The sequence below is a fragment of the Triturus cristatus genome, chromosome 12 (assembly GCF_964204655.1).
Source record: "Triturus cristatus chromosome 12, aTriCri1.1, whole genome shotgun sequence".
NCBI classification, from domain to species: Eukaryota; Metazoa; Chordata; class Amphibia; order Caudata; family Salamandridae; genus Triturus; species Triturus cristatus.
Genome location: NC_140595.1, coordinates 590041991 through 590054727, shown reverse-complemented (window position 1 = coordinate 590054727; position 12737 = coordinate 590041991). Strand labels below are relative to the sequence as shown.

The window sequence follows — 12737 nt, the reverse complement described above, 5'->3', positions numbered from 1 at the left end:
GTAGGTCGCTGCTGGTCTGGGGGCGGCAATCAGCCCCCCGGCTCCTGAGTCACTACTAGTAAAGATTGGCGCTCCGGCCCTGCTCGGCGGGATCGCGGGTCTGGGTAGCTGTTAAAGAAAGGCTGCAGCAGCTAAAATGGCAGGCTGTCACCAGTCGCCGCCGTCGATGTCCGCCTCCCTGCGTGTTTTCCGGGGCCCGCGCCAAGTATCAGCAGTGTCGGGGTGTCCCTTCACCTTCGCTATGACTGTGGTTACTTTGCCGTGCCCGTCTTCAGTCGTGCGTCTCGCAGCACAGGTCCGGTCTCCCTGGGCCCGCAGTCAGGAACTGGCGGGCGCCACCTTGCTGCCGAGAGCCTGCGACCGATATTTCTGATTTGCTGCTGGAAGCGCGCCCAGGTATTAAGAATTTACAGCACCGTTGGGCGCAGCATGTGTTCCGTCACCTGGCTGGTGTCTTAGCAGTTCGGAGCGACGCCGGGAAGCGGGCAATATGCTAGCCCGATTGCAGAGCCTCAGCATGACATGGCTGCCATCGTAGCCTGCTTGGCCACGCCTCCCATCTCCCTTTTGGTGACATAGCAATTGCTTGATCAAGCTCTGTGTGGATGCAGTGGCAGTTGTGGAGGGGTCAGTCTCTTAAATCAAAGAGTAAATGCGATTCATTTCTTCAAGTGAAAAACCAAAAGTTTCTGCACGATTGTCTGTGATATTTGCAATTTCTTCATAAGACATGGTTGTACAATAGGTGCTCACCCTGCAGGTCAGTGAGTCAAAACAAAAAGTCAGTGGTCGTGTGGCACACTGAAATTTCACAATTGTATTTAATTAAAAAAATATAGTCAAAAAAATGTATTTACGGCAGGGTGCATGTGGGTATCTCACTGTGACCTGAGGGCGTGTATACCAAGATTAAAGTTGTACTGTTTAAACCATAGACAGCGTCCCCACTTTGCACTCCAGAGTGTTACCCACCCTTATCTAAGTTTAATTCAGTCTTTTAAATAAACTTTAAGATTTTTTTATTTTTTTATTCCTCTTTGAAAATCTTCTTTTTATTATATTTCTTTTCACAAAGTTGCTTCAGATTTGTAAACTGGTATAAACATCAGACTTCCTCTTGCACGACAATTTTCATTGTAGCTTGTTGTAAACATGCTCAGTTCATTTGGAACATATTCCTGTATTCCCGATGCATTTCGGGTCAAAGCCCTTCTTCAGGGGAATCATTCTGCAATGTTAACGTAAATTCAATGATTCAAGAGGTTTTACTCCTCTGTCTCATTTAAAACAGATGACTAATCAGTGTTCGGTTACGTGAAGTGCTCAAAATGTTACCCGTGAACAGTGCCAGTGCTTACGTGAATCGCTAAAAATAGTGCTGCGCGTTATCTTCAAAAAAGTGCATCGCTTTTCTGATTGTGAAAACATGTTGGAAGGTCACCACGTTCACCTAAACTCGTGTGTAATGACCAAGGCACCTTAAACACCGCTTCATTAACCATATATTGGACGGTAGGTAAGATTGCATTCACTTGAGTAGGCACAGTCTGTGCACTTTTAATTTACCGGACCGAGGTACTGATATTCGTCGGGTCTTTTTATACAGAGTGTTCGAAAGATGGAGACTGCCTCCATGGTTACTGGTACCGAAAAACGACTTTGCCGTATCATTGGTATGTTTTTAGTAATTTGGTTTGCTTTACCGTTTATTTCGACCACATTCGAAGGGTGATTTAATTTGGGAACATGTGATCAGTGGGATTCATGGTCTTTTGAGTGTGAACTTTTTTATTTAACTCACGAACAATTATGACACACTTTCACTGTTTGAGCGGTTTAGTTTAACTGTTTAGGTGAATGTGGTGACCTTCTAGCATGTTTTCACAATCAGTCCAGCGATACACTTTTTTGAAGGAGACGCGCAGCACTATTGTTTAGTAATTCACGTAATTACTGGCACTGTTCGCGGGTAACATTTCGAGCACTTCACGTAACCGAACACTGATTAGTCATCTGTTTTAAACGAGACAGAGGAGTAAAACCTCTTGAATCATTGAATTTACATTAACATTGCAGAATGATTTCCCTGAAGAAGGGCTTTGACCCGAAATGCATCGGGAATACAGGAATATGTTCCAAATGATCACAGAATGTTTACAACAAGCTACAATGAAAATTGTCGTGCAAGAAGAAATCTGACGTTTATACCAGTTTACAAAAGTGAAGCAACTTTGTGAAAAGAAATATAATAAAAAGAAGATTTTCAAAGAAGAATAAACAAAAAGAAATCTTAAAGTTTATTTAAAAGACTAAATTAAACTTAGATATGGGTGGTTAACCCGCTGGAGTGCAAAGTGGGGACACTGTCTATGGTTTAAACAGCACAACTTTAATCTTGGTATACATGCCCTCAGGTCAGAGGGAGGTACCCACATGCACCCTACTGTGAATACATTTTTTTAACTAAATTTTTTAAATTGAATACAATTGTGAAATTTAAGTGTGCCACGCGACTATTGACTTTTTGCAGTAGTAATAATGAAACATTCCATTTGCATTGAGGGGGCTAAACCGCACTACACAATTTCTATCTGTGGCAGTCAGGGAAGCAGAATGAGCCACGTGCAGCTTTAAGTGTAGCTGAACAAGAATAGTAAAGAACTGTTAAGAAATGTTTAACATAAGTGATAAAACATTGATGAATGGCAGTGAGTCAGTTTGCAGGGAGAGAAGAGCTATGTCTAGGAATAGAAGTATGCATATTCTATATGTAAGGGGAGAGGAAGCAAATGAGCATGTGATGAGGAGTGGACCAGGACTGAGCCTTGAGGTACACCAACTGGTGTTGAAGTGGTTGAGGATGGCTTTGGTTTCACACCGCTGAGAAAGAGTGATATGAAGGGTAGATGAGAACTATTTTAGAGCTGATCCGGTGATGCCCAAGGTGTTATAAGGGAGGGTAGAGTAGCAGGGCAGTCAGATTGAAGCTCACAGGAAACTGGTTGAGCCCACCCAGTAGCACCATCTCACTGGGTGAGGAGGTCTAGTGATGAAGCATGCAACTGGATACTAAGTGAGAGAAGGCGCCTAGAAAGGGTTTTGCACAGACCAGTCTCAATGAACTCAGTAACTCAGTATAGGTTGATTGACTTCTTGAGACCATGTGACTTGGATATAGAATTTGGCCATCTTTGTCTCTTTGGTTGTGATGTTATGAACTGGCAAATTGTTAAGAAGCTCTTCACATTTTTCCTCATTTTCTCTGTTGTTTTATTGTGAACACTACAATTAGATCATAGAGAATGTGCATGGATAAAAGGTGATTGTGATGAGCTTAGGTGTTCAAGTTGGTTTCCTGTGAGAGTTAGGTTTCTGTTGAGTGACGAGTATGGAAACTCAATTGAAGTGGGTTGAGTATGGTTTTAGGAGAGATATAAGTAGTAGATCGATTTTAAAAACTAGGTGTTTTAGTATCCTGTAGAAGAATGGCAACTGAGCGATAAGCGAGGATGGTCACCTGTTGCGTTTTTTTACTAAAAGTAATGCAACTGCTACTTGAAAACAGTGGGGTTGAGTATCAGAACTGAGGGGAGGATTATCTAGAGGGGTTGGGCAAATAAGAACCTTGAAAGAAAGGGTCAGACTTTGATTGCAGGCTAAGGAATCAGAAAGAGCACATGGTGGATTTGTTGATTTGACTGTAGGGCTGACTTCCCTAAGAGATGTAGCTGTAAAGTCAGAGAATAGTGAGGTCTGTGGTCAGGAAGTGAAAGTGGGAGGGTTTGTAGGAGGTGTTGTGAGTAGAGTTGCAAGGTGTTCTCTGATAGAAATGATCTTTGAAGAGAAATATGATGCAAAACTCTTACCTGAAACTGAAGAATGCAGGAGGGCACCAGGAGAATATTTTCTTCCAGAAATTGGGGACACAGTGATTGGGGGAGCAGGATGTGTTTGAACCAGATTCTTCATGATGGCATAATCGGCTGTACAGAGAGAGCTGAGTTGTGTCGTTTGGTAGGGAGTGCTCAAAGTTAGTTGTAGGACTCTTTTAGCTGAGGCACAATCATAGTCGTCTTTGGAGAGAGATTAAAAAAGAACGGGAGACGATTTAGTGTAGGTAATGGCCAATTTGTGAGATATTAACCCGTTTAACTTGTAGTGATAACATAGGGCAAACAACCAGACAAGGCTAAATGCATCATAAACAATATATATGAAAATGTCAGGGCAGGTACAAGCAGTTTGCTATGATGGTGAATGACTTTCACACATCTCCAAACAGGTATTTGGTTAATAGAGGGCTTTTGAAATAGTATGTTCTGGGAATATGTTGAATGGACTAGTGGAGTGGAGGGGGGGCAGGAAGGGTTTGCATTGCCCACAGTGTATGTATGGTCTTCAGCTGAACAACTTTATGGCTTGTGCTTCACCGTGTCACACTGCTCCAAAACACACCCTTTTCTACTCGACGTTTGGAGCCTTGTGGAAGGGCGAGACTCAATCTTCTCGATTTCAGTGGGCTGTGGATCAATTACAGTGTTCTACTTGCAGTGGCGGCCGGTGATATTTGAAAGTTGTAGGGCATATCACCTGCCACTAATTTCATTGAGTGAACAAGTGAAGGGCAGCTGACACAAGAGGGAATAGGGGTAGGAAGGAGTATCTTTAGATTCCAATGTTACACTCAGATTAGGCACCATCCTTCCATTAGTTGCCCCAAAATGCCAGGAATTGTCACCAATTGGCCAGGGCCCGTGGTGTACCCACAGTGGGTACCACACTGCCATGGATGGCCTCAGAATGCTTCAAACTGTAACCAAATATGCCAAGACCCAGGAAAGTGCACGTGCCCCAAACACACACAGCTTTTGAGAGTATTTTTAATCTTGCTTACACTCTGATGCCTGAGAGGGTCTTCAGCCACTGATGCTTAGGCTGAGGCTTCTCTAGGCTCACGACTCCCTCCCGTTCAAATTATCTGCACTTGCGAGGCCTGCAGTCACATGGGCAATTTGATTGGGCCCTGCCATTTCTGTAATACTGGAAGAGTAGCCCCAGGCCTCGCCATTGGTCAATGTTCTGAAAGGCAGTGCTCTGAAAAGAGAACTATAAGGCCCACTTGAAAACCCACCTGCTCTTAAGCAGTGCAAGACAGACATGTTTTTCTCTCTACTGAAAGAATTCACAATTTGTGCATGTTTTTAGGTTGAGCCTACCAGACCACATGGCGGTCTGGTTGCAAAAGACCTGTGTGCAGCTTTCCCATCTTGTGTTTTCCCTCCCCTGTAGCATAGTCTTTTTGTTTGTGTCCTTCCAATGCTTACTTATGGGAACAACTTTTTTTCTTTCTGCTTAAGCACTCCTCAAGAGTGCATGTGTTTTCCAGATGTCTCTCGTACGCTTGTCTCCCCGCACCCATGCTTGTGTTGCTCTCTCACCTGTGTAATTCGCTGCCTCCGTGCTCCATGTTGCTCTCTTGCCCATGTTTTTTCCCCTATCATCCGCGTCTTCCTTGTTGTTTCCACTATTACTTAAGCCCTCCATATTGCTTTCCCATTACCCATGCCCTGTGCTGCTTCTCCCACCTGCTTTTGGAACAAAGCTTTTGCACTATTTTGTTTTTCATTTACTGAACCATCTAATAGCGTGTCCGTTGACTCATGAGTCAACGGACATGATAGTGGGTTATATGCTTGTCATTCTCCTTTGTTATTCAAGCCCTGATTGAATCTTTGGCTGGTTCACCCTTCATATATTCAGCAACAAACTAATTTATTCCACATATGCAAGTCAGGTTGCTACCTGCTTCTGTCCTGAAGAAGACCACCTTCATAGAAAATCTTGGGGTTGAAATGTCAACATAATTGTATCTTTGGTCACACACTTAATGTCAGGCTTTTGCAACCCTGAACTGATACATGTATGGATGTTGGCTTGATGTCTGTCCATGTGACCAAGGCTATATGAATATAATTTTTTGCACTATACTACTTGCACCGCGTCTACACCAGAAGACCTGTTCTTGGAATGATTTTATTAACTTATGGTTGGTCATCATATAAAGCTATACAAACTTGAAATCTACATTTTATTGATTGCAATAAGGGATCATACTTGGCACATATTGAGAATCCCTAGAATTGTGAATGCTTTTAAATGATTCCGAGGGGAATAATGTATCTTTGTATATGTAATTACCTGAGTTTATAGGAATACTGTGTTCGCCTCCTGGTTCTTTTAGGATTTGCTGACATTTCACTGTTGAACAAACACCAACACTCTCTGGACACCATTGTTTTCCCCATGGTGATTGACTTTTTTTTGCAGGGGTGCGTTCGCTGCTCTCCCCAATCTCTCCACAGGCATTTTGCCACCTACAACTGCAGCACTGTTTAATTAAAAGCAGCAGTGCAGGCGGTAAAATGTCCTAACGGCATAATTAAGGCAGGCCAAAGTTAGCTTACCTTCATTTAGGATGTGGTTGTGTAATTGTGTGCATGCGTGGTGATACATGTACCTCGCCTACAAAATAATGCAGCCATGCCATAATGCGTTTTTTCCCCCTTTGCCCTCTTTAGTCATGCAGCACAGTTTTGCTAAACCTTTGGCAAAACCATTTGTCCAAAATGTGAGACCTCTTGGCTTTGCTAACTCTTGTTTTTATTGTCACATTAGGAATTTGAAGCTGAGGTGCACAGCTTCAGTCTCTTAAAGGGGGAAAACGTAGGAGAATAAAACCTGAACTACTTAATGGGGGAGTTGCCACTGCCTACCTCTATGTTGTGATCTTGTGTGCTCTATCCTTCTTCTGAAGTATGCCATTCCCTCCTCTTCTGCTGTGCTCCTTCTCTCTGTGCCCTCCGGGTGGAATGGGCCTTGTTGTGAACTTCCCCTGTGCTCCCTCTCTGTGAATTTCTGCTTAATTGTGCAGTTGAATAACACAGATTTGCCTTGCCGAGCTATTTCACCTTAGTAGCCATATCGTACCCAAAAAGTGCTATTCTAGTGCAATGTACTGATTGTTTGTCTTTTTCACAAGGTGGCAGAGATGATGGGGAACGTGTTAGAGGTTACACTCGGTCACTTGAGATGAGAAATCTCTTTGGGGAATTTTGCAAACTCTATCAGGAACGACTGCGCAGGCTGGAAGTGATGGACGATGGGCAGGAGGACACACTCAGGGTAAGCTGTGCCAGATCTTCGCATCCATTTCTAAAAAGCAATGTTTTGGGGATACTCACGTTCAGGTCAGAGTGCAGTTTTTTTTAATTTATTTTTTTAGAGTTTTATATAGAGCGAACTAGACCTGAGACATCGGGTATCAGCGCTTTACATGAGCACCAGTTTCGTTACAGAAGGACACATTCATTTATGTTAGGCACGGGGAGATTAAGTGATTTGCCCAGAATCACAGGATGTTGAGCGTTGTTGGCGAGACTCGAAACAGGTTCCCCAGCTTCGAGGTTGACCGCTCTAGCCGTAAGGCTACATCCTCTCCCAGTTGTCTTGAATAGAGAGGTACATACAGAAAGGGTCTCCCATTATAATACTTATCCCTTTACACACTTTGGAGGATTTACTGCCGTTGGCTCAATCACACTTGATTTCTTGTCTTATCTTGTGCCTGCTTGGTTCACAAAGGTCACTTGGAGCATCAGACCATTGATGTTCGCAGGAATCTGGTCCCTGGAGATTTCAGATGATTGACACAACTGTGCATTTGTTATTAATTCTCTCACTGGATTGGCTGAGCTCTGTATGTTCATTGGTTAAGCTATGACTTTTTCTTTTGTTTTCCTCTGCGCTTTATTACAGGAATTTATATTTTCTGTTAGGGTCTTCTTTGGTTAGAAAACTTGAAGCACAATTTATTAAGAAAGTTTTGTTTAGCTCTCCTGTTTATGTTCGCTTTTTCTGTTCATTTTGTAGTCTTGCCTACAGACTGCTTTCACTTCCTGTTGTTGACAGACCTATTTTGTCTAATTCTTTAAGCAATACTTTAAGTGGGTTTTGGGTCAGACCTTTCAAACCATTTTTTTTTTTTACTTCTTGAGCAGCCATTTGCTTTCGACATTGTCAGTCACACCTTGGATCAACCCACAAGCGACCAGCACGCTCATCTCCTTCTAATATCTATTATGTGCCCTTCCTTCGTCTATGTAGTCACTGCATTCCAGTGCATGAGTAACTGTAACTATTTTGTCTCCTACCTTTCCTTCTCTCACTGCTTACCACCACTATTATGACTGTCTCTGATCCTTGCTTTACACTTTTAGAGAGGGCCTGCCAGCTGCAAACTCCTACCTACCCATTGGCTTGGATTTTTGTGTTCAGCATCCATGCATATTTTACAAATTTACAGTTCGAAAATGAAATGGCTGTCAGCCATCTTGTGACAAAGTACATAAATAATAAAGTGTAACAAATGAACAATGCACAAATGGTCACACCTGTGTGCATGTGGTTGCATGGCAACCATCTTGGAGTAGTTTATTTGTGGTAAAGTATAACGGAGACCAATGAAAGACTGCTGTCAGGCTTGCACATGCGTAGGTTGGCCCAGGTGGCCAATTTCAATTGTTTTATGCCATAAACAATGGTAAAAATACAGCAGTATTGGCAGATCCAATGGCTCTGGACCCCAGTGTGACATGCAAGTCCTATTGATTTTGGCAGTACATGTTTTTTTAAAACCATAAATAGTTTTACAAAGCTCAAACTTCTTACATGTTTCAAATAAATAATCATTAGAACATTGGAATGTTGAGAGCTCCATTGAAGACAATGGAGCAGCTCCAGGCTTATAATGACTGCTATAAACAGTAGCTTCAACATTCCAATGTTTGTCTTCATGTTTTCCCTTTTTAATTTAGAACATTCTACCCTTAGTGGGTGGAATGTTCTAATAGCCTTATAGCCCTTCTGCCACAGGCTATACCAGTTGTTAAAGACCCTCTTCTTCGTTATAGGTCCTCACCAACTCCGGTTCAGAGCTTTTTACAACTGTTATAGCCATCAGCAGCGGGCTATAAGCCTATAATATTCTTCTATTCAATATATAAGTGCAGGACTTCCTAAAATTAAAGTAATGAAAGATTAATATATGTAAAGTGAATGATGCAACCCTTTCATAATCACTTCTAAGCTGTGTCCTTAAGGATCTAAGGTTCCCCCTGAAATGACTAAATACATAACAATGATTGTAGTTAAATAGCAGATGCCAATAAGTCTGCTTTATGGTAACAGCTGAAGTGATTTATTATGGTTTTAATCAACCCACAACAATTTAACAAGGCATTCAGTTATTGCATGTTATAAACTGCTTGCTTCTCTCTAAAATTTGTTGGCCCAACCAGAAACTTCAGCAATGAGTAGAAGAGTTCCCTTTTCTCTTTTTCCATGGAGACATGTTATCAGAAACTGTTTCCCTGGTTATCTATTTATGTATCCCTCCAGTACCTGCCCTAGCACTCTAAGATGGAATAAGAGAAACTGTATCACTAAGAGAAGCATTAGGTGATAACAGAAAGTTCAGGGCTGGAAAGAGTGTCCAAAACGGCCTGTGTAGAGAAATACCTCTTTTTGTATGGTCCTCCCTAAGCTTTTCGATTGATGCTGCTGGTTTTTCAACTCTGAGAGTGCACTGAGGCCCGCTAACGAAACCTCCGTGCCAGTACCCTGACACTAAAGTGTATGTCCAATTGGCAGTACCCAATTGGAAATGGCTAACTTACCTGTAACTCCCCAGTAATTGGTCCCCAGGGCATGTAAATTAGAGGGGTACCCCAGGGTTTGCTGCACTCCCTGATTGTGCCATCCTGGAGATCTCCCATGTAAAACAAGTCCTCCACTGAAGACTGGTGGAGCAGTCACATACTGCTAGCCCGACTTTGCCATTCAAAGCAATGGCAAAGCCACTACTTCCCCTGGACACGTATGTATGTCACCTCTCTGGTAGGCCTATTGAGCCCTAAAAGCAGGTTGGAACACATGACCCAGGCAGGACATGTGCTTAGCATGTCCTGACAGTGAAGCATGCAAAACTGTCATTTTACTGTGGAAAGACTTGGTTGTCCAATTGGTGAGTACAGGGCTACACAATGACCCTTCAGCAGTTCTAATTCCTGAACGGTGCGACCAAAGTATGCCCTCCAAGGTATCAAACAACTTGTTACATTAAGCCCCAATTGTATCTCACGTCAAAATGAATGTAACTTGTTGCAGTGTGCAACTTTAGAAAAGCTGCTCCTTTGTTGCTTTTAAAACTCCTGTGCCTTCCCAGGCACACAGAACCTGCTCCACAAGACAACCTTTTGCCCTCCCGGAGAGATGTCAACGATTCTCACAAAAGGAGAACAATTAGTGATTGCAGACCAGGGAGGTGTTGCTTTGCAAAAAGCCACTAGTAGCCATGTGTTTAAACTATGAATGACCTTCTTGGGCATGGACATGGCAGCTATGTCCCTGCTGAAAAGAGGAAGATGCAGTCTGATGAGTTAAAGATGGAGATTGTTTTTGAAAGATTATGTGGAATCTGACAAATCACTCAGGACACCAGTTTTTTCTTAGTACGATATCAAGGGATAGTAAGGATGTCTTGTTGTCGTACCTAGGAGATGTAATGGATAATGTCCTTGGCCTTTCCCACTGGTAGATAGACCCTCTGTCATGACATTGTCTGTGTATGAAGCTTCAACCTGAAGCATCCCTTAACCATGAGCAAGCCTAAGCCTTTATGGCAGTGGTCTTCAAACGTTGTATGCCTCCTAATTTTATTAGAAAAAATGTAACTTGTTGCATGTGTGAAAGGAGCATTTGTGCCCCTACCTCACAGGGTGCCTATGCAGGAACTCTACTGCCGAGTGATTGGAACACTTTCATTAGTAATCTTCAACCAGATTATGAATTTCCCTTTTTTCATCCTTTCTGTGTTCATGCAGCATGGACCATCAGAACTGCAAAAGCCACGCCAAGTTCAGCATAGCTGAATTGCTCTTGTGCGTTTTCACATTCAAACTCCCCAGTATACAAATTTGTCTTTGTCGGGCGTAGACTGGCTTCCCAGGCAGAAATACCCTTTTCCCCAGGAGCGAAGAAAATACCTCTCCCTTTCTTAAAGATACTGCATACTCAGTGTCTCAATAACATACACTAGAGCTTGGCAAATATCCTCAAAAAATGGAGAGACAAACGAGACTCCTAAGAATCGTCCCTCTGTTGCCAACAGGAGTAGGCCCAGGTGAAGTAGATGTAGAATCTCTACACAAGAGAGGACACAAAACAAAAGAGATCAAACTAATGTGCATCACCTATGATTAGGAAATACATCAACCCCCTCTAGCCTTAATCTAATACCCACTATGTTGTGTACTGTTCCAGACTTACTTGGTTTTCAATACAGGAGTCCAGCTCAGGACAATGATTCTGTAGTTTCTTCCAAAATAATATAAAAAGGCTGGTAGAGGTAGATGATGCTTAATTCAGCTTCAATCATTTTGAGAGCGATTAGGTTTCAGTTGTCATCAGAGTTCATCCAAAGGAATAATATGTTACACACCAACTTATTCAGAACGGCAGGAAACCAACGTGTACACGCGGTGTCAAGAAAATAAAGATCCGGAGCCGAGTAAACAAAGGAAGGCAGCGGTAGGTAATGAACGCGTCCTCGCGTTTTGTAATCAACGGAAATGGGAAGGCGGGAGCCTGGGAACAGAAGTACGGCAGCGGCCGTAGATGAACGCGTCCTCGCGTTGAATCGAATGGGAAGGCGGGAGTCTGGGAACGGAAGTTCGGCTGTGGCCGTTGATGAACGCGTCCTCGCGTTGAATCGAATCCTTGGCCAGGAGGGGGAAAGTAGGAAGGCGGCAACGGGCGTACCGTAAAAACGGTACACGCTGATACACAGCTGAGGAAGATTTGTTCTGAGAAACAAAGTCGATTGGCAACGTAGTTGCGCGAGCTCGCATCTATAGAACAGGAATGATGGCGTTGGGGGTTGTCCAAGGCAATGAAGCAGATCAGGATATCCAACGATGCTTAGGAGGAATCCATACACAAGGCGCAAGGCAGGATCTCTAGTGGAAAGCCAAGCACTGAGGCACTGCAACGGACGGCTTAAGTTCCTCCCAATCATATGACCAGGTCAGGGGCAGTATGGGACAGCACACAACCCTCCTCCCTTACGGTGCATTCTGGGACTTGTAGTTTAAGGACAGTACAAGATGCCTGAGCCCTAACAGTCTTTAACTGTCACAGTAAATAAAACATGAGTTGATTAGAATTTGCTTTCACTATTCAAATAGTTTACTTTCCTCAGTATAATATTTTTCTGAACTTTGCCTAATTTTTCAAAAGAATATAGTCACATGCCCTCAGTGATACCATAAGTTGGCCTGATATCTTTACGAGCTAATATGTGCTATGAAGAGCTGTGTACAGAGCCGACATGCTGCTGGTGTGGCTTCTGACCACCATCCAGAAAAAAAGCTACTGAGTTAGGGTGCTAAAAAGTGTAATTGGATGAACTGACTAGATTCGAGTAGTTTCCTGAATAGAAGATGATAGTCAATCTAGAGAAAGAAAGTGGCAAGCGCTTTCCTAAAGGAAAGAGACCGCCCACCTTTGTGGGTTTTGTAAAAGTCTGTTTGTCCCGTATAATGTAAAGCTCAGATCAGCCGCTTCCGCATATCACAATACTGTCTGCAGCTCCTCTTGTTATTGTACAAGTAGTGCGGTCA

General features: G+C 43.0%; 1 protein-coding gene across 1 annotated transcript in view; it reads left to right on the top strand.

Annotated features, from left to right (window-relative positions):
* The window catches only part of PMFBP1 (polyamine modulated factor 1 binding protein 1), a 2019859-nt gene that overhangs the window by 9966 nt on the left and 1997156 nt on the right, over nt 1-12737 (top strand). The window contains exon 2 of the mRNA XM_085636957.1: nt 7040-7182. Coding sequence (XP_085493083.1) covers nt 7040-7182 — 143 coding nt within the window. The remainder of the gene's footprint in view (nt 1-7039; nt 7183-12737) is intronic.